The sequence below is a fragment of the Misgurnus anguillicaudatus genome, chromosome 19, assembly GCF_027580225.2.
Source record: "Misgurnus anguillicaudatus chromosome 19, ASM2758022v2, whole genome shotgun sequence".
Lineage (NCBI taxonomy): Eukaryota > Metazoa > Chordata > Actinopteri > Cypriniformes > Cobitidae > Misgurnus > Misgurnus anguillicaudatus.
The window spans coordinates 14,596,987-14,617,630 of record NC_073355.2 but is presented as its reverse complement, the minus strand read 5'-3'; the positions used below and the strand labels follow the sequence as shown (position 1 = coordinate 14,617,630).

Below are 20,644 nucleotides of genomic sequence, written 5' to 3'. Positions count from 1 at the left end.
AACTTTTTGCTGCAAACAAATGACTCTTTTATCAGTTATAGTTTTGTAATTATGGAGATGTAATTGAATGGGTAATTTAATGGTTGTAACATTGTGGCAAGTCATTTGCTACGTCTTTAAATTATATGGCAATTATATCTATAATTTGCAGTCATGCTGCCCTGCAAATGGTTCCCTCTAGACAATAGAGAATAGAGTTGATTAAGTGTGTAGTAGAGGTCTGCCGGGTCATTAAACTGCAGCCCGACCTGTAAACAAGATCCTAAAATAGGTATGAAATACACCCGAGTCCAACACAGACTAAAATTTGTACTATGAAGAACTGATCTAAATCCAGCTGCTAAAGACCAGGGGTTTTCAAACTTTACTATGGCAGGGATACACACATATGACAAACCTTTAGGAGAGGGGCCCCCTTTCTTAAAAAAGACTTTATAGCTGTATTTTGTATTAAGAATTATGTAAACTGTGTTAGATGAGTAGTTAGTGTGGTATTATAAAGACAGTCAATTGTTTATAGACTTAAATAATTAGCTACACAGTTTTTGCGTTGTCTATTTTCGTTTGAAATTTTATGAGGACCCCTTACTGGAGATCCCTGGGGGTTCCTGGATTCCAGTTTGAAAACCCCTGCTCTTGTAAACTGCTGTGTCCAATTTGCATACTTGCACTAAAAGTATGTACTGTTTTTCTTATGGAAAGTATATACACTAAGGGTTTCCCACAGAAAATGTGTTAGTTAAGGAGGTAGGGTTGGGCGGGTGGTTGGGTGCGGGGCATATGCTTCATGATGAAAATATATTTTTTAAAACACTCAAAACTATGAAGAAACTATGACAGAAAACACATACTAGATTATTAATAATTAAATGTTTTTCACAGATACCTCTAACGGGAAAAGCTGCGTGATGAAGTGAAACTAAAGGGTTAATAAACACAAACTAAACGATGGTATGCGAAGATTGTAAAAACGGATTATTTTCCATTATTAATTACATTATTATTGTTCAATTGGCTATCCTTCAGACATTGAGGGACAACGGCTCTCATTTCGGCCGTGTGGCGCGCGTGCACGCTTGCGGTGTGAAGCGTGTCCACGCTATTCTCCGAGATGTTTTATCATTTGGCTTGTTATTCTCCAGACAGTGACGGACCACAGCTTTCTCTCATTTTGGCCGTGCACGCTCGCGGTGTGAAGCGCGTCTGCGCTATTCTCTGAGATGCACTTGACGGCCTTTTGTGCAGCGAAAGACCTAGTTAAGGCGGTAGGGTTTCCCAGTTTAGGCGGGCCGCCCGAACTGCAAAGTGCTACGGGAAACCCTGACACTAGTGCATAGATAAAAGGAGTGTGTAAGTACTAGTATAACACCACAGTCCCTTTCTGAAAGTGTGCAATGTTTATTTCAAGGGACGCAGTCCTACATATGTAAGTGGGAAATACAGTTATCTCAAAAAATATAAAAAAAGATTTTAAAAAATCATAGTTAAGAGGCGGTCACTAATAGACGTTGACCATGCGAATATTTTTCAAATGTTACTGCGAATATGGGTGGAAAGCGGTTCGTCACAAGTTCTCTGGCTTTATTCATTTTTGCTTTTTGGTAGTTGCTTTGAGTAAAAGCATCTGCTAAATGAAAATGTAAAGGCCGTCATGCCTTGACATACTCGTTTTCTACAGTTGTGGCTAGAAGGGATACAGCAACGGCCAAAAACCTTACCCGGCCTAAACCCAACATTTCATGGGATTTAGGGTGTATGTGTATCTCATCTAGCCAAAATCCTTTTCTACTGGTCACATATATCTCCAGATGATATGCATTTGCGGGTTAAAGTTCAACAGATTTGAACTTTGGTATGCAATGAAATATCTTTGCACGAGCTTGTGTCTGATGCATTTGCATGCGTATGAATGGATGTCAGTGGAATGAAAAGTGTAGTGTGACCACTAAAATCACAATTAAACAACATATTTCTGACCAACAATTAAACCTGCTTAATTTTTATATATCCATTATTTTAATTTTTCTAACGGAGGTGACGTTTTTGCTTTATTCAACATTGTAATCATTAACAGTCACACATCAACAAACAGTTTCCTATAACTAAATTGTACTTATGATTGGTCATATAACACGCAGGGAGTGTTTCTTTGCTTTCTGTACATAGTGTGCACTGTTTTGTGGAGCATGATGGGATATATGGCTGGAGGATGCAGTGGCCCCTCAGTAAATTCCTGCTCAGCCACAAAGCAGCAATATAATGAGAGGGTGGTTTAAAGTCAGTGGTGCTTAAGCTTAAATTATTTACAATAAACTTTTCCACCCCCACAGTAGAAATATTTACTGAGCTAGTGACTGTATGCGAATGTGTTGAGCATGTGTTGGATGTGAAACTGTTCTTTATTTACATTTTGTGGCTTCCTCTTCAAACAGCTGTAAGGTTAAGTGGATTTAACACTGCCACCTTGTGGCATAGCATGGACTGTTTATTATGCATGGCATAATCATATTATACTGTACTACAGTATTAAGTATGTATATTACTGAATGTAGTGTGCAATTTTTTTCTGTACATGGAATACCCAAATGACATTTCATTTGTTGGCATAACAAACATACATGTATCCCACAGTGCACTGTGCTCGATTTGACTTTCCAATAGTGACAAATATCATTTTATTTAACATTTTCAAATGTGGTTTAGTTGAATTTTTTCATAAAGTGCAATTTAACCATTTAAGTGGATGCCTCTCTGCTAAATGTAATGTAATAAGGTCACATTAGAACAATAAAGTGTTTTACGTTATTACTTTAATACTTTATTAGTATTTTAAAATAAAATGGGCTTAATGGCCAAGGATGGCCAAGGAAAAATGTGAGTTTCGGATCAGTTGTATCCTTTCATATTTCTTTGCCTCTCGAATATAAACTGTGATGTTTTGAACTACAGTGTTGTGTTTATTTGCTGATTTAAGTATGTCATCAAGGCAATATTATCCAGCTGGCTTATATAATGAGATTTTTGATGGAGCTGCGGGAATGATTTGTCTTGAAAGCATCCGTTAAAATGGTCTGTAAAGCAACAAATCATCGGTTATATCCAAATATTTTTAAGCACCATATGCCCTTGTTTTTCAGCAAGTGTGTTCATGGATTTGTAGCTGTATGATTTCTACACTCTCAGAAAGAAAGGTACAAAAGTTGTCACTGGGGCAGTACCCTTTCAAAAAGGTAGACCTTTGTACCCAAAGAGTACATATTAGTACTTTAAAGGTACATATTTGTACCTAAATGGTACATATTAGGACCTTTTTTAAAGGGTACTGCCCCAGTGACAGCTTCGTACCTTTATTTTTGACAGTGTAGCAATGTTTTAAAAATTAAATAAACATCCATGTAAAAAAAAACATGGCAGTGGTATTTTAGTATTAATCCTAGACACTATGGTATATTTGAATCTTACCGTGGTATTTATATATATTATTAGTGTATATATACCATTAGTACTTTATGATTACTTTTAGTATTTGGGTCAATGACGTGACGTTAATTATTTTGTGTCCGTATGGTTCAATTAAAATCTAAAAGGGTTAAAATTCCAAAATAAATTTGCAGATTACTTGCATACATTCTCTTTTTTGAGGACCGAGTCTTAAATTTCTGGTTTTATTTCATTTTGACAGAATATTTGGGGGATAATTGCAAAAACGTCAATGTGGTGTAACTAGTTTTTTTATGCAAATATAAATATAGTCATTAAAAAATTGGAATAAAATATAATAATTAAGTTTAATGTAATATGATTTTTTTATATACATTTTTACATAATTTGTCAAAGATTATTTAGAAAACAGCTGTTTTCAGCATATGTCAGGACAATTATTACAAAAACGCAGAAAAAATTAGATATAGGCAAAGATTAATCGCGATTAATCGCATACGAAATAAAGGTGATTTGTAACATTAATATACAAGTGTGTTCTGTGTGTATTTATTATGTATATATAAATACACACACTTTCATGTATGTATTTAAGAAGCATTTACATGTGTGTTTGTGTATATATATTTATTTATTTTATATATATTTATTTTATATTTTATATATATATATATATATAAATTCTGAAATGTACACATGTATGTGTGTTAAAATATATATAATAATTACACACACATATATTATGCAAAAGTAAAAAAAAATTTTGTATGCGATTAATCATTGCCCAGCACAGAAATAAGTAATAAAATTATATTTACAAAAAATTTTAATGATTACGCTTACATGCCATCAAGGTGGATAAAATCTTTAATTCTCATTCAGTTGGCTGTTACACCATTTGACATTTTCAGGTCCATTCAGTCTTAACTTTCGTAAAAATTGTGCAAATGTAATTTTTTATTGCATAAAATTAACATAAATACAATATGTGCATTGAAATAAACCTGATGTGTTCTTTTTAAACAAGTATTTTTTAAAGATTTTTGTCAATGACCCATTTACTAGTACTACAATTCACTATAATTAATTCTATAGAATACTACTGAAGTATGCAATAACAAGTAATTACTATAATATACTAAAGTATACTACAGTACTGTTCATGTGGCTATTCCATTCTATTCACAATACTGCCTACCAATTTAAGAATATACAGTTAAAACTTACTGTAGGATTCGATGTTGAGAATTGACCTCTCTCTCTCTTTCTCTTATGTAGCTGGCAGGTCTGGGGAGAGGCAGTTAGCATGGCTGAACCCAGACGAGACAGCAACAGCAGCCTGCAGCGCAAGAAGCCACCATGGCTCAAACTGGACATTCCCCCTGCGCAGGCTTCCCTGGACGAACCTCCCACTTTCATCCAGGTACGACAGGTGTTGTTTACCTTCTCTTCTTTATATCCATCACTTCATGCTGTCCGTCTGGAGCTCTGACGTGTCTCTGTGTTTCAGCCGGTAAAGAGGCAAGGTTTCCACCGAAGCGTCAGCATGCCCGTGGAAACGTCCCATCTCACCTCACCTCCACGCGACTCCATCTTCGACCACCGTCGACCCACGTTCCAGCGTCAGTCTTCGATCACTCAAACCATCAAAAGGTATTGCATGTACTTGTTATGTAAATGTACTCTTTGACCAGTAAATCAGAGGATAGATTTTATATCTACACTGTCAAAAAAAGTCAAGAAATGGTCCCAATCTGTCTCTGGGGCAGTGCCCTTTATTAAGGTCCTAATATGAACCATTAGGTATTGATATGTGTACGTTTGTTGCCAATACGTACCTCTGAGGTATTAATATGCACTTTATGTGCAAAGTTTTTTTTTTTGTAAGGGTACCACCCAAATCCCAGCTAGGGACCATTTTTTAACCGTGTGTGCTAAATGGGAGTATGGCTCTGCTGTAAACCTAGTGAGGTGCACACATTTAGGTGCACTTCAAATGCAAAGGCACAATTATACTGCTAAATCTAAATTAAAAGTTAATAAAAGCAGAACTGCATGTATCATTTACAATAGAGGCAATCCCATAATGCATTGCAAAAAGCTTAGTGGGAGAAATCTATAATTGTACTATAATTTATTCAGCGTTGAAACGGTTTAATCGGACGCACGTGCGCTGACGCGATACACGTCTGGATCTGAACTTTACTTCCGGTTTCGTTTTTTTAATGGGCTGACTAGTTGCTAAACGGATCTCTTGAACAAATGCCTCGTCGAAAATAACAAATGTTTTGGTTTCCTAGGTGTTGTTTTTTTGCTTGTTATATAAATAAAATACGTTTGAAGAACTTTGTTGTTATTTATTCTTAGCGGATTTTGCCGAAAGTTACGTGCGGACCACGACAGCCGCTTGCTTTTATGTAGTTACTGCTGAAACGTCTATATATTAATATATTATTTATTTATTTATTTATTAGATAAACAGATTGTTAACCAACCAACCTAAGTCAATTGCGAGTTGAGTTTCCAAATCAGTCACTTCTGAGTATCCATTTAGGATGCCACCTAAGTAGGCAGCAGTCTGTCAGCAGGGCCATGTGCAGCTAGGTTATAACAGAGCCAATGTCTATGTCATCAACATCCATATTGCCAAATGCTGTTGTAAGAATTTTAATTACATGAAATGTGCATAGATGTATCCCATATGAAATGCTTTGTTACATGTGTGATTTACGTGTGTCTGTGATGCAATTTCATTATAATGGAGGGCATATTAGCAGCTGATATTACCAGCCTGTAGTATGATTTGTGTGCCGAGACAGAAATGTGCATGTGATTTCTTTTGCTTGAGGGTTTGAAATGCCTCATTTCATTGCTTCATTTTTCATGATAAACCAATAAGCGTCTGTTCATCTGTTTGTATGGTTTCTGTGCACATTATTCAGCTTCACTCAGTGTATGCACATGCGTTTGTGTGTTTGACTAGCATGTGTCTCATGCATTTTTCACTTTCAACCCCATAGTTGAGTGATAACCTTTCCTTCCTTTTGCTAATCTTGCTGTCTGACTCTCCAGATCTCCAGCCGTTTTCACCCTCCTTCTCTGTTCTTCTCTCTTGTTCTCTCATCCTTTCTTGCTTCGTCCCGCACATCCTCCTCCTCTCGTCCCGCACTCTTGGTCACGCCCACAGCAGCAGCAGGAGAGTGCACTTTGAGAGGATTAACACTGTGCCCATTAAGGGTCACCGGGCGGGGCGCCACAGTTTCAGAAGGCATCAGTCCCTTTCCAGAACTCTTCTCAGGTACCACGAGAGGCCGGGCGAGGGAGCTCGCACAGCACACACAGGACACACATAGATTTGTGACTGAATGAGTTTCATTGGAGCCTTGTTCACATAGTTTTCATTCTCAGCAACACTGCAATGCAAAAAGACCTCACTATTTAGTCTTGTTTACGGCAAATAAAGATTCTTTTAATGACTGCCATGCTTTCACTCATTTTATGCGGCTCATTGTTGCCATATTTGTATACTGAGCCGAGCTTGTTATCACAGAAACATTTAGAGCATCTCTATAAAACCAACATACTTTAAATTACATTGCACATTCATCCTTACACTCGTTGACATCATGCCCAGACTGGCAGACTTTATTTGTTTTTCTCTAGATGCGAGATGCAATTTGAATTGTGTTTGTTGGCTGGCCAGCAAAACAGCAGTGAGTCAGATAGAGAGATATTAGATTGCTCTCAGTGCAAAAGCTGATCCAGGTGTGCTATTGAGTTATGGGCTATTTATAGTCATTTATGTGTGGTCTGCTGGAAACCAACTGGGTATCAGAGCCATACAATTGCATTATGGACATAATCACATACACAACATTACTGTATACATGTTTACTATATTATGTGTGTATGTACATAGTATGTTTGTTTGTTAATTTCTGAACGCCTTTCTAGCATTTATGGTTATATGAAGAGTTTGGTTCCAAAACGCAATAAATCCATTTTGAGTAATTCCGATAAAAACATGTTTTCTATACCAAGAAAGTGACAAAATGAAAACCACTATTTTCTGTTACAAACGTTCACATAGCATCTTTAGGTTATAAAAACATTAAAAAAATTCAAATCCTTAATTTGATTTATTATAAAAACGGATCATTTTTCTGCAAAATGCAATAAATCCATGAACAGTTTGTTTTTTAAAATAATGCTATACATTTATTAAATCAATATATAAATGTGCATTCATCTTTGCCATGTTATATTCATTTAGTTGACTAGTGGTATACACTGATAAAAAAAGAAATAAACATTAATGGCATTAATCAAAACATTTACTTTGTCATATTAAGAACACTGTCATTGCTGCAGTTGGGACGTCGTCGATGAACTTTTTTGACAGCGATCAGCTGTAAAATGTTTTGGTCCTTCTTGATTTTTGTTGACTTTGCGTAAAATAATGGAAAGTTTTCCATAAGATCCCTTTGGGTCAATGTGTTAGCATGACAGAAGCTTGATGCTGTCGTGTGAGAACAAACAACAGCCGGCATTTTTCCTTCGCTCAAGTGCCTCTCACGTAAATTATTCAATTTTGATGGCTTACGTTTCTTCCCTGCCACAGAAAACCACCACAGGTTTATCAATGCTATCAAAATTACTATTTTATTTTTGTTTGTTGATCACGGAGTACAAAGTAGATGAGGAAAACTACGATTCTGTGTATTTAAAGCGCCAACATTATTGTTTACAATGTGTGGAATGGTGCCCTGTGATTGGTTGATCGGATTTATTGCATTCTGCAGAAAAGAAGGACTGGCGTTTGTCACCGTTTGGAAAAAAGGGAGAAAAGATGACAGAATAACACGCTGGATATCAGATTTTGCGTAAAATGAAGAATTTACTTTTTAATACTGACCAGATACAATACTGATTATGGCTGTAACTATTTTTTTTTTAATGGCGTTTATCGCATTTTGGAACCAAACTTTTTATTTATACATGTACAGTATGGCCTAAAGTGATGTCAGCCCCGGGGTAATAGACAACTTTGCCCTTTATTTGAAGATATTGTTGTGAAGTTATAAATAACTTCATATAAATATAAAAACTCAGCTTCAGAGAGAATTTACAGTGAGTCAATACACTGTAATCAAAAACAAAGGAGGACCAATAAAATATTAATATCTGATTACATTGTATGTAGTAATTTTATGCAATATTTCCTGTGAGCTTGATTTTTATATGGGTTTTTGTGAGCGTGCCCCGACAATATGGTACAGCATCAGGTGATCCATTTGTAAAATAAATACCCTTAACCAAGTTTACTGTCTTTTTTATGTTTCGCGTCATACTCCTCCTCATTAAAGCAAATATTCCCCCCTGTCATCACTTTTGGCTTGACTATACACTGTTAATCATTTACTTCATACCAACGCAGCCTGTAAGGAGCTTGTTGAAACTTTCAGTGCACTGCTGATATGACTTGTAAATGCATAACTCACAGGACTTTAAAATGTCAAACTCTTGATCTGTTTTACTGGAACATGAATCATGAAACACTATAAATACATATGTGACCCTGGACATAAGTCATAAGTATTTACAGGTTGTTGCAATAGCCAACAACACATTGCATGGGTCAAAATTATCAATTTGCATTAATGCATTATAATTAGGATATTAGGTAAGGATCCGGTTTCATCATGTTATATATATATCGTACCAAAAGTATTCAGTTAATAGCATCATTTCATTTTTGTCCGAACAGCTGTGCTGAGGGTTCAAATATCTATCTCATAATTCTGTGTGTGTGTGTGCATTTGGTTTCATTTTTGTATGTGTATGGGACAGGACTTTACCCAATGCCGGTCCCTTTTCTCTGAAGCATGTCCGGGCAAGCCCCTTCACTATTTCCTCAGAAGTTTGCCACAGTTTGCTCACTTTCACAGTTTTGTAAATATCATCTGTAAGCAACAGAGTAAGAGACCGTGTTATCAACATCTCTGAAATCTTCCGCTGTGTTCATGTGTATAGTTACTTTGCCAAAACATGTTGGTACACAGCAGCACTTCTGACTCCGGATCATTATCCCAAAGCCAACTGGACTCTGTTATTCATTCTCAGGGGTACGGCGGACTGGTTCGGGGTGAGTAAGGACGGCGACGCCACGCAGAAATGGCAGAGGAAGAGCCTGCGACATTGCAGCCTGCGTTACGGCAAACTGAAACCTCAGGTGATCCGTGAGATGGAGCTGCCCAGCCAGGACAACATATCATTGACCAGCACAGAGACACCCCCACCTCTATACGTACCCTCATCTCAGCATGGCATGCAGAAGGTACGTTGATGCTTTTTTGTGCACCTGTTCTCATTCAATCACGCTTTCTGACTTCTTGTTGTTATTTGATCAGATTGTGGACCCGCTTGCACGAGGTCGCGCGTTTCGGATGGTTGAGGAAGTAGATGGCTACAGCGTGCCCCAAACTCCCATCACCCCCGGTGGTGCGTCCCTCTGCTCCTTCAACAGCTCGCGATCGGGTCTGAACCGCATCCCACGGAGACGCAAGCGCGAGTCTGTGGCCAAGATGAGCTTTAGAGCAGCAGCGGCTCTCGTGAAGGTGAGCACTCACAGCGTTACCTCTTACCACCTGTTCTGTGATGTATCTTATTCAGCTCTAGTTAACTTTATATCTAGTTAACTTTCTGCTTAGCTCCTCATTAAATGTAGATTTATTTGTATCTTTAGGGTCGATCGCTTCGAGAAGGCACACTAAGGCGAGCTCACAGACGCAGCTTCACACCGGCTAGCTTCATCGAGGAAGACGTTGTGGACTTTCCAGATGAACTCGATACATCTTTCTTCGCTAGGGTAAGAAAACGCTCCTGAACATACACATGTATGTGTGTTTGGTTTTGGAAATCCTTTTTTAATGTGATTGTTTTTTGTGTTTTTAGGACGCCATGCACGAGGAGATGTCCACTTTCCACGATGAGGTGTTTGAGTCTCCATCGGACTCCACCATGAAGGATGTGGACAGCAAACAGCTGGATGAGTCGGAGCTGACGGGCAGCGCGCTGGACAAGAGCGAGTTAGAGAAGAGTCACTTAATGCTGTGAGTCTCACATTTATCAAAATCAAGCATTACACAATATCTATTAAAGAATATGTCTATAACGCCGTCCACGCTATCACACAGGCCTTTGGAGCGCGGCTGGCGAAAAGTGAAAGAGGGAACACCGGTGCCACCGAAAGTCCGACTGAAGCAGGAGGTGGTGAGTGTGGACGGCCAGCGGAGAGGTCAGCGCATAGCCGTGCCGGTCAAGAAGCTCTTCGCAAGAGAAAAACGACCGTACGGATTAGGAATGGTGGGAAAGCTGACAAATCGTACGTATCGCAAGCGTATCGACAGCTACGTGAAACAACAAATAGAGGACATGGATAACCACAGGTATGAAACTCTACTAAATGACCATCTGCTATGTACTGTTGGAAACGCAAGTGGTGATGATGTTTTCTGTGTTGTTTCCACAGGCCTTTTTTTACATATTGGATAACGTTTGTTCACATACTGATCACTATTTTGGCGGTGTGTATTTATGGCATTGCACCAGTGGGCTTCTCCCAGCATGAGACTGTCGATTCTGTGAGTGCTTTCATACTTTACTTTTTTTTACATTCTGTTCCTGTTCGGATCCATCTGGTGTTTGTCAACACATTCGATTTGCTATTTTCTTTCTATATCAAGGTTCTAAGAAATAAAGGCGTTTATGAAAATGTCAAATTCGTGCAGCAAGAGAACTTCTGGATTGGACCAAGTTCGGTAAGCATTCATGCGTTTCTGTGCCAAGTCTTATTTAAAGCGCCTTTTCGCAATATATGGTGCTTCGGTGCCGATTTAGACAAAAAAGCGAAAGGGTTGAGAGCTAAATGTTTCGATATTTTTTTTCAGGAGGCACTAATTCACCTAGGAGCCAAATTCTCGCCTTGTATGCGAAGGGACCATGAAGTACACGAGCTGATCAAGAAAAAACAAGATCTGGAGCGAAATTCAGCGTGCTGTGTGAGGAACGATCGCTCTGGTTGTCTGCAGTCCTCAGAGGAGGAGTGTTCGGTGAGTACAATAGCAACAAAAACGAGATTTCTGATGAAAATGTGAAGTGGTGCTTGGTGTGGCAAATTTTGGAGGACAAAATGTTGCATTAATGTGAAAATGATTCAAAAGAGACCCACCCCGATATCTCTACAATGTTCTGATGTGGAGATATAAGGCTTTGTTTATTCTGTTGCTAGGGTACTGTATTTGGTTGCTAGGGAGAGAATTTGCATCCACTAGTTCAGAGATGGGCAACTTCGGTCCTGGAGGGCCGGTGTCCTGCAGAGTTTAGCTCCAACCATAATTAAACACACCTGAAGCAGCCAATTAAGGTCTTACTAGGCATACATGAAACTTTTAGGCAGGTGTGCTGAGGCAAGTTGGAGCTAAACTCTGCAGGACACCGGCGACTAGTGATTATACTCCGAGCCACAAGTAAAACAGTCCAACCCCCGTGTCTCTACGATGTTCTGATGCAGAGATATAAGGCTTTGTTGTTTATTCCGTTGCTAGGGTAATGTTTTTGGTTACTAGGGAGAAATTTTGCACCCACTAGTGACTACACTCCAAGTAAAATGAGCCCACCCACTTGTCTCTACGACACTGTATAAAGCAAATATATCCCATCTGGAACTTTTTTCCCTTATATGGGCATGTTCCCTGCCCCATTATAAATAAATGGGGAATTTTTGGTGCCTCAGGGGTACAGTGTACAACCCAATATGATGTATGTTCTTACAGAGCCTATCACCCTCTTCAAAAATTGCAACCCACATGTTTCTACAAAATCCTTGAGCGAACCTATGACCCATCAAAGTTGGCGCAATGTTAAGTCTATGGGATTTTTTTGGGTGGTTTTTCACCCCCCTGTTAAAAATTCTGCACCCGATCGTTTATAAAAGTCATAGCACACCTCTCCTCAATAAGTCGGTCGGTTTGAGCCCTCTTTCATGGGTGTATGATAAAATGTGTAAATGCAAGCACCACAAACTACACATCTGTTAGACTATATCCAACTCTTTGTCGCTTTCTTTCTATTAGAGCACTTTGGCTGTATGGGTAAAATGGCCCAACCATCCCAGCACTCCTCAGTTGAAGGGAAAGAACCGACAATACGGCTCTGTGTGTCATCAGGATCCCAGGTGAGGAGACACTAAACATCACTCAGTTCACAGTATTTTAAGCGTTTCTGATACAATGCTTGCTTTGTTTTGGTAGGACGTGTATAGAGCCGGCATCGGTCTCGCCTCACGAGTGGCCTGATGACATCACCAAATGGCCAGTAAGTATCAAAGGGGGCAAATCATACGCTGCGTCCGAAATCGCATAGGTACTAAATTAGATGAAGTACCTACTCACCAACCATTAAAACAGTAGGTATTATATAGTATGTCAAAATTATCTCACGACACATACATCATCAGGTTAGTTGTTAACTGGAATGACGTTAAACAGGCGCAATTTAACCACAAGGGACAGGTGTTTAATGCATGCTTTCAGCACCTTTTTGAATCAATGTCACATAGAAAGGGGGTCAAACACAGTATTAGTATGGTGTTCCTAATAATCCTTTAGGTGAGTGTATATATGAAAATGTTGATCATTCAGTACCATGTTACTTATCAAAAAAGCATCTGATGCCATCATTTTACCACAACAGTGTTTGCTATACAGTACACTATCCTAACCTAGATATAATTACAGATCTGTACCAAATACAATTCGGGAAACCACACCAATCTGCCTCATATCGACTGTACAATCACCGGCCGACCCTGCTGCATCGGTACTAAAGGAAGATGAGGACTACTACATCCCACACTGTAAATGATCACATGACATGAAAATACAGTTTCTTATTGGTTTTTAATTGTCTCGTGTGCTGCTTCACAGATGCGAAATCACATCGAGAGAGTATTGTGACTTCATGAAAGGATACTTCCATGAGGAGGCAACACTTTGCTCTCAAGTAAGTACTAGAGATTAATGGTGATCAATAGCCATTGTAATTAATTGCATTGAATCTGCAGAATCTGATTGGCTGCATGGTTGTTTATGAAATACACTGTAAAAAAAAATCTGTAGAAATTACAGTATTACTGGCAACTAGCTGCCAGTAACTTACTGTAGATTTTACATTTATGTTATTTACTAGCAACAGTTTGTTTAAAGTTAAATGAACATGAAAAATGTTCAGTCTTTATCTTCTACAGTAAGTTACTGGCAACCAGCTGCATAATTACAGCAAATTTTTAACAGTGTATTTTGGATGATTTGATCATAGTTTGAACTTAAAATTAAAGATGTCATAAGAGGAGAATCGCCACAAGAGGGCGGAAGTACATTTTCTGGTTAAATGTTTATGAGGGCAATGAATTTTAAGTAAGGGATTATGTATAGGTAGGCAGCTGGTTGTTATCGCAGAAATAAGCCCCGACAGTGTGATCAGGTCAGTCTTGTATCAGACTGAAGGGGCTTATTTCTGCGATAACAACCTGCTGCCTTTACATTATCCGGCTTATTATATGACTATTTACCTCATAAGTAAGGTAAGGAACATTAAATATTGTTTTAAAATATTTAATTAGCTCATTTTTAATGAATCCAGACCTTTTGCAACCAAAACCCGTTTATTTTAGGTTTAAGATAAGACAAGAAGTTGAAATGTCACAAACTTATTATTTGGTTTAATCATTTGTAAATATACTGTCATATATGTTATTAAAAGACATATTTATATTTATTTTTTGTGTAATATTAAACTTTATCTGTCAAAATGATTTGCATATATAGAGATGATTTTAACTATCATATCTTGGCATTGTAACCACATTATTTAAAAACAAAAACATATTTTATATAAAATTATTAGTGGACATTTTATTTTTATTTGACATCGAAGCATACAGGTATCCCTCTCCCTGGATTTCAGGTTGGGAATCACTGATCTTCTGTATATTAAATCATTATTACATAGTTATTAAAGCAAATCTATTCTTAGCCAGGGTTTTATAAAGATAGAGAGATCAGTTGAGGACACAATATTTCACCCCTTTAACACTCATCCCTCACTAGGCTAATAAGGCTTCATGGACAGGAATAGACATAATTCTCCATTTAGTGCTTTATAATCACCATGAAGGTTGCCACGTTAATCTTCACCGCATTGGCAAAATCTGTTTTGGTCTGAGCGGGCACACTTCTGCCTGGATTTGAACTGTGTGCCAGCCACAGGGTTTAACTTAAGATGTTGTGCTTTAAGTGTGTTAAATACTCCACTGTAAACCCAGATAAGTTCTACCAACTCAAAAAATTTGGGCCAACTGATTGCCTCTGTTTTTTAAAGTTTATAAACTTAAAGACTGTCAGTTTTAATAACAAATTTTTTTAATAACTATAAATAAATAAAAATTCACTTAAATTAAAAAGTATTTTTTTTTATATTTTAATTACTACAACTGAAAGTTTAAAGTTTTGACAACTATTAATATTAAAGTCTGATTTTATATTTCATTGAATTTCATAATGTACATTTATGTATATACTGTTTTCCCATAAGTGGTGTTTACCATTTATTATAGTCACAGAAACAGACATTGGGTCTCATTCATTTGTGCGTGAGATGTGTGTACGGATGTTTTCACGAACAAATCGTGATTCAACAAAAACTTTTATATCAAAATTTCTTCTAAATGTACGTAAAAATTCAAGAAACCTAAAACCACTTGTACGCATTAATCAAGTACACTATAATTAAATAGGCTATAATTATAATGTGTATAATAATGTTGATATATAAAATTTATTATTTATTTTATATTATAATATTGTCTGTATTATATATTATTATTAGCACTGGTCAAAGATTAATCGCATACAAAATCAAAGTTATTTTTGGCATAATATATGAGTGTGTGCTGTGTGTAATTATTATGTATATATAAATACACACATATTCATGTATGTATTTAAGAATTTTTTTTATTTTATTTTTTAAATGTATATATATAAAAAATTGTGTGTGGTTAAAGGGACACCATGAAACTTTTTGGCCACTAGGGGGTGCTAGACATGTATTTTTCACTTCTAGCGCCCCTAGAGCTCACAAGCGCCGCAGCACTGTCGCAAAGGAAAGGAACTGGCCAACCTTAAAACTAAACTAAAAACTAAACATTTAAAACGCTAAATGATCAACATTTTGAGACAACAGGGAGAAACGCAGTCATGTTACAACTTTCTGATGAGGAACTCGTCCTGGCAGAAGCCATGTCTCAATCTGAAGGTTGCAGCCTCCGGATGTCGTATTTCTAAGCTGTATACGTCATCAAGACTGTCTTATTTCACAATATTAACAATTACAAAGTTGACTATTATACTTAGTTAATCGTAAATTGTTGCAGTATGCTTATGACTTGCGAATGTAATGCTCAGTTTACCTTAATAAACCAGGCTTCATGACGTATGCAGCCTGCATATTTGACCTCCGGAGGCTGCAGCCTTCCAATTGAAAAACGACCAGAAGTATTTCCTTGCCTTTTCCCAAACAAATATTGTTGCATCGTCTCTCTCTCTCCCTCGCCACCAGGATTTTCCGCAATGGCGCTCGTTTTTCCTCTCTTTTGTGTGAAAATTGTCGCTCCAAATCCAAGTAAACCGATGTGGTCCAAGCAGACCTAAAGGCTGCCGCTTTGTAATACGTCACGCGAGTGACAGCGGAACGCAGCAAATGAGGAAGAGAGAAGAGAGAAACGCTCGGATCTGATTGGTGAATGAATAGGGTTTGGTTTTACACTGTGTGAGTTTGAGCAAGTTTGACTGCTATTGCATCCTGGATTGGACAGTAAAAGAAAGGTAAATACACGAACACCGCATGTGAATACAGGGAACTATATGCAAGATAATCGCCGTCATTTATAAAGAAGATCGCATTTATGTATGAATCAAGAGTTTATATAAAAAAATTGCCTTAAAGGGGAATCGAACCCGGGTCGCCCGTGTCATAGGTCCGTGACACTAAAGACTGCGTCACAGAGTCACACAATAATAGCTGCTCTCTACATTCCTTAAGTAAGCCTCCAGCAAAATTCACGTTAAAAACAAATTGTGTGGAGGAAGTGACGTATGCCGTAAAGCAGTCGAATTTTTTAGTTTTTTTTGTGCTCTGGTTACTACCAGAAACCCTAAGTTTTAAAATACGAGTAAAAGTGATACAGACCCCGTCAGGCTATGGTAGACATGTCATTCAACCTATTTAAAGTCGAGGTACTATCACAAGGGTCTTGAAAATTTATTATGAAGGTTGAAAAATTACATGGTGTCACTTTAAATATACATCATAATATACATAATAATTGCACACAGTACAAACTTTCAAGTCACTTAATCTTTGTCCATGATGTCATGATCTATATTATTATTATTATAAACATTATATTATACATTATTATAGCCTACTTATTTTTTCTACACATATAAAGAAGATGCACGTTATGTCAAATCTTCATGCTTTCTTTTCTCACGTTTTAAATCTCTATTTGAAAGCATCTGCTTAAGGCCTAATGTAAACATCATGTAAATGTAATGAGAAGTCCAAACGTCAATCACTTGATCTCCTGTCCGTTTTATTTTAGATACAGATGCGCGTCTTTGTCATATTAATTAAATGTCAGATTTGTTAACGCATCCAATACTTTTTTAATGTTACTCCGTTCAGTGGACAGCACTGGCTTCCTCGTGCAACAGCAAAACCTTTCAAATAAAAAATGCAAAGCAAAACTGAAATTTCCAAATAATAAATATGATCATGGATTTCTTTTCGAGCTGTTTTGCTTCCTGCGCTGCGGAAGGCCCTTATATGGAGCTGGTTTGGTTGTGTTTTATGCAAATTACCAATCTCGTGCAAGCGGCCACTCGTGTGCGTACGCAGGTGTTGTGAATTAGGTGTTTTCATGAGAAGTCAAGTGTGCGTATATTATTAGTGAATGAGACCCAGTGTGACTAAGTGTGAAGTGACTTTACTCAGTGCTGGCATTGACGTCACACAGTTATTGTTTACATGATAATATAACACGTATCCAACCTACAGCCTAAGCACAGGGACTGCACTTCTGAACAATGGTAACCACAAAACTAAACTAAAATAGCAAATTCTTCTAAATTTCCAAAATAAATGAAAGTTTAACACTACTGAGTCTTTCTCTTTATTTAAAACCACATAAGATATCACGTATCTCGTAATGCATGCTCATTTAAAGCGCATGCTGGGAATTGGAAAGCCTCCTCAACCTATCGTGCTGATTTAATATTAAACTAAAGTAAATTTTTGGTGCCAGACTCTTTCTTAGCTTAGCTTGCACATTGAATGCCATAAAACTCATCACAACGACCAAAAGTGTGTAATTATTTGTAGTGTTTGTTAAAATTAGGCTTTATAAATTACATTTTTGAGTTAGCAAAGTTGTCTGAGTCTTGAGTTTTTGGAACTAAAAACTTTTTTCACAGGTTTGAGGACAGTTCACTCATTTTAAATGTGTACATTGTTTGGGTTTACAGTGTGTCTAAAGTCCTGAGCAATACTGACAATATGTCAAAATGATTCCCAGAGATGTTTTGATGGTGATCTAATGTAAAGAACTGTCTCTGTCAGGTGCACTGTATGGATGATGTTTGTGGACTTCTTCCGTTCCTGAACCCAGAGATCCCAGATCAGTTTTATCGCCTCTGGCTCTCTTTGTTCCTACATGCTGGGTGAGTGACTGAAAGGTTTAGAGAACCCTAAGGCTTCTTCTTACAAAGAATCAAACAAAACATGATTGAACTGCAGGTTAAATGGGTATTCACATCAAGTACAAAACTAAAAGTTTTCTACTAGATAAGGTTTCTTTATTTTTGATTTGCCAAGCCATGATAGTAAAGTCTGCGATGACAACTCATTATCTTACATACCTCAGCGTTGTACTCCTATTCTGTTTATTTCCTTTGAGAAATTTAAGGAGAAAGTTAAAATTCTTCATGAAACATAACAGATAAAAGAGCAATCTGTCAAGACTTTCTTTTCACTGTACAAGTTTGGTATGCATGCAAGTATTCAGAGCTGCATTGCATTATTTTAGAGGCTTGAAAAGATGACGCGAACGATCAGATTATCTGCTTTCAAAACACCTGACACTTTTTTCTGCTGTGATCAGCAGTAGTAATTAAAGATAGTGCTGTCCTAAACAGTTCTTCAGAGTCACACCTTGGGTCTTTCTTAAGAAGGCTCAGTAGATTAATGCTCCGGCACATGTCTCTGTCACGCGTTCAACAAGTTCTTAACGCCTTAGTGTCACGTTTTCGAAACGTCCTTGACCGTGGATTCTAAGTGCCGTTAGACAAGCATCACTTCTTACCGTTTTTCAACCAAAGTAACTTTGCCACCTACTTTAACTCTTTCTGCACCGCCATGGGTGGAATCAGCAGGGACTTTTGGGGTCATCATATGTGACCCAGTCTGTGAAAACCCAGCGTTTTATTTGCAATTTACTGTTTTTTTACATAAAATCATCTTACGTAAGGTTAAGAACATTATGCGGAAATATAACCTTGATATATTTAATATTGACTGAGTAAGGTCATGTCAAAGATTGAAATGAAAGACAGGGTCACATATATACAGGTATTTAACCATTTAACAACACCCTTATTTATTGGTATACCAACACCCTTGTAACCGTTAGGACACACTAACAACATATTTAAACTGAATTCATATTCATAACATCTTTACAAATTGTCAAGTAAACTCTTAACATCATCATAGTGGAAAGGTTTTCCGGTAACACTTAAATGCATTAACTAACATAAACAAACAATGAACGGTAGTTTTTCAACATGTATTAATTCTTTGTTAATGTTAATACAATTATTCATGTTAGTTCATGGTGCATTCATTAATGTTAACAGTTTAAAATGCTTGATTTTTAGCCTGGTTTCCCCATGCTGCAAATTTATTCACACTGCAAGTCTAGCATGGAAACCATGGCCCAAATTTTCGCCTGAAATAAGGAACCAATCACAGAACAGGGAGGAGGCAGCAAGACGATGATGACGTCTATGCGACACACCGATTGGCTATGAGCTATGTACAGACGCATTTAATAGACATTCGTAGTAGAAGCGTTTGTGGCGTAAAATTCGCGTCTACCGCGTCTAGTTTGCCGCTTGAACATTTTGAGTTTACTTGCTTCATTCGCACGTGAAAGTGCGCAACTAAACTAGACTACGCCATTGACCAACAAAAACCTGGTCTAAAGTCTAAAGTCAATGGCGCAATGTGTTTTATGTTATTTAAAGAGCGCATTAGTAATATGCGCCTATAAACGAGAGGACAACGCGGGTTTGCTTATCACAAAGTACATGAATGCGCAGCAGCACAAAAATGCTTTTAATATGAAAGATTAAAGGATTGAATGTAAAAGATTATTATTGAGTCTCTTGGACATAAATGAGGACTAATTATGAGACATTAGAAGGCGCAAAGAGCTGCTTCACCTGTAGCCTGGTAAGTAAATAAATGCTTTGCTCTAAACAAATGCGTCTGTTTTTAAATGTTTTTTTAAATGCTACCTCACGGATTTATTGCATATGATGACTCTGTACCTGTGGATATGGTGAGATGAGAAACATTTTTAAGTAATGCTTAAAAAAAACTCTGCTAAAAAAAACGCTGTCCAAAGTGCTGAAACGCGCATAGAGCCGTTTGTAAAATATTTATCTCCAGTTTGTTACAAAAAAAGTATTTTTAGAGTACAAACCTTGTAAACATACTTGTAAATTATTTGTTGATGATATTGGATAGCCATACATTTAAAGCAATTAAAAGCCTGCTTTTTTACTTCCATGACAAAAAGAAAACGGGTTTTAAAGGTTTTAATAAAAAATAACAATTTCAATACAAGTGAAAAACAACACAATTATTTAACATTAATCTTAAACTGGGGATCTTCTTCCTCCGCTTAGTTTTTCAGTTTACAAAGTTCGTCATCTAAATAGGGATTAGACATAGCGCCAGCGCAACTTGCTTTTAAAGGGAATGAGAGCTGAGACTCTCATTGGTTTATTGCACGTTACGC

The 20,644-nt window shown here is 37.3% G+C and overlaps 1 protein-coding gene across 3 annotated transcripts in view; it reads left to right on the top strand.

The window, feature by feature from the left end:
• The window catches only part of rhbdf1a (rhomboid 5 homolog 1a (Drosophila)), a 55,260-nt gene that overhangs the window by 32,038 nt on the left and 2,578 nt on the right, over positions 1-20,644 (top strand). Inside the window, exons 2-17 of one of the 3 annotated variants that reach the window (XM_073856998.1) lie at positions 4,720-4,864; positions 4,952-5,094; positions 6,632-6,739; positions 9,565-9,778; positions 9,852-10,058; positions 10,187-10,309; positions 10,396-10,553; positions 10,638-10,889; positions 10,973-11,084; positions 11,187-11,261; positions 11,391-11,552; positions 12,576-12,676; positions 12,753-12,816; positions 13,239-13,336; positions 13,431-13,503; positions 18,181-18,281. In XM_073856998.1, coding sequence (XP_073713099.1) covers positions 4,748-4,864; positions 4,952-5,094; positions 6,632-6,739; positions 9,565-9,778; positions 9,852-10,058; positions 10,187-10,309; positions 10,396-10,553; positions 10,638-10,889; positions 10,973-11,084; positions 11,187-11,261; positions 11,391-11,552; positions 12,576-12,676; positions 12,753-12,816; positions 13,239-13,336; positions 13,431-13,503; positions 18,181-18,281 — 2,108 coding nt within the window. In that variant the 5' untranslated portion in view covers positions 4,720-4,747. Of the gene's footprint in view, positions 1-4,719; positions 4,865-4,951; positions 5,095-6,628; positions 6,740-9,564; positions 9,779-9,851; positions 10,059-10,186; positions 10,310-10,395; positions 10,554-10,637; positions 10,890-10,972; positions 11,085-11,186; positions 11,262-11,390; positions 11,553-12,575; positions 12,677-12,752; positions 12,817-13,238; positions 13,337-13,430; positions 13,504-18,180; positions 18,282-20,644 lie in introns of all 3 variants that reach the window. The other 2 variants (XM_073856997.1, XM_073857000.1) reach the window with 2 other exon arrangements.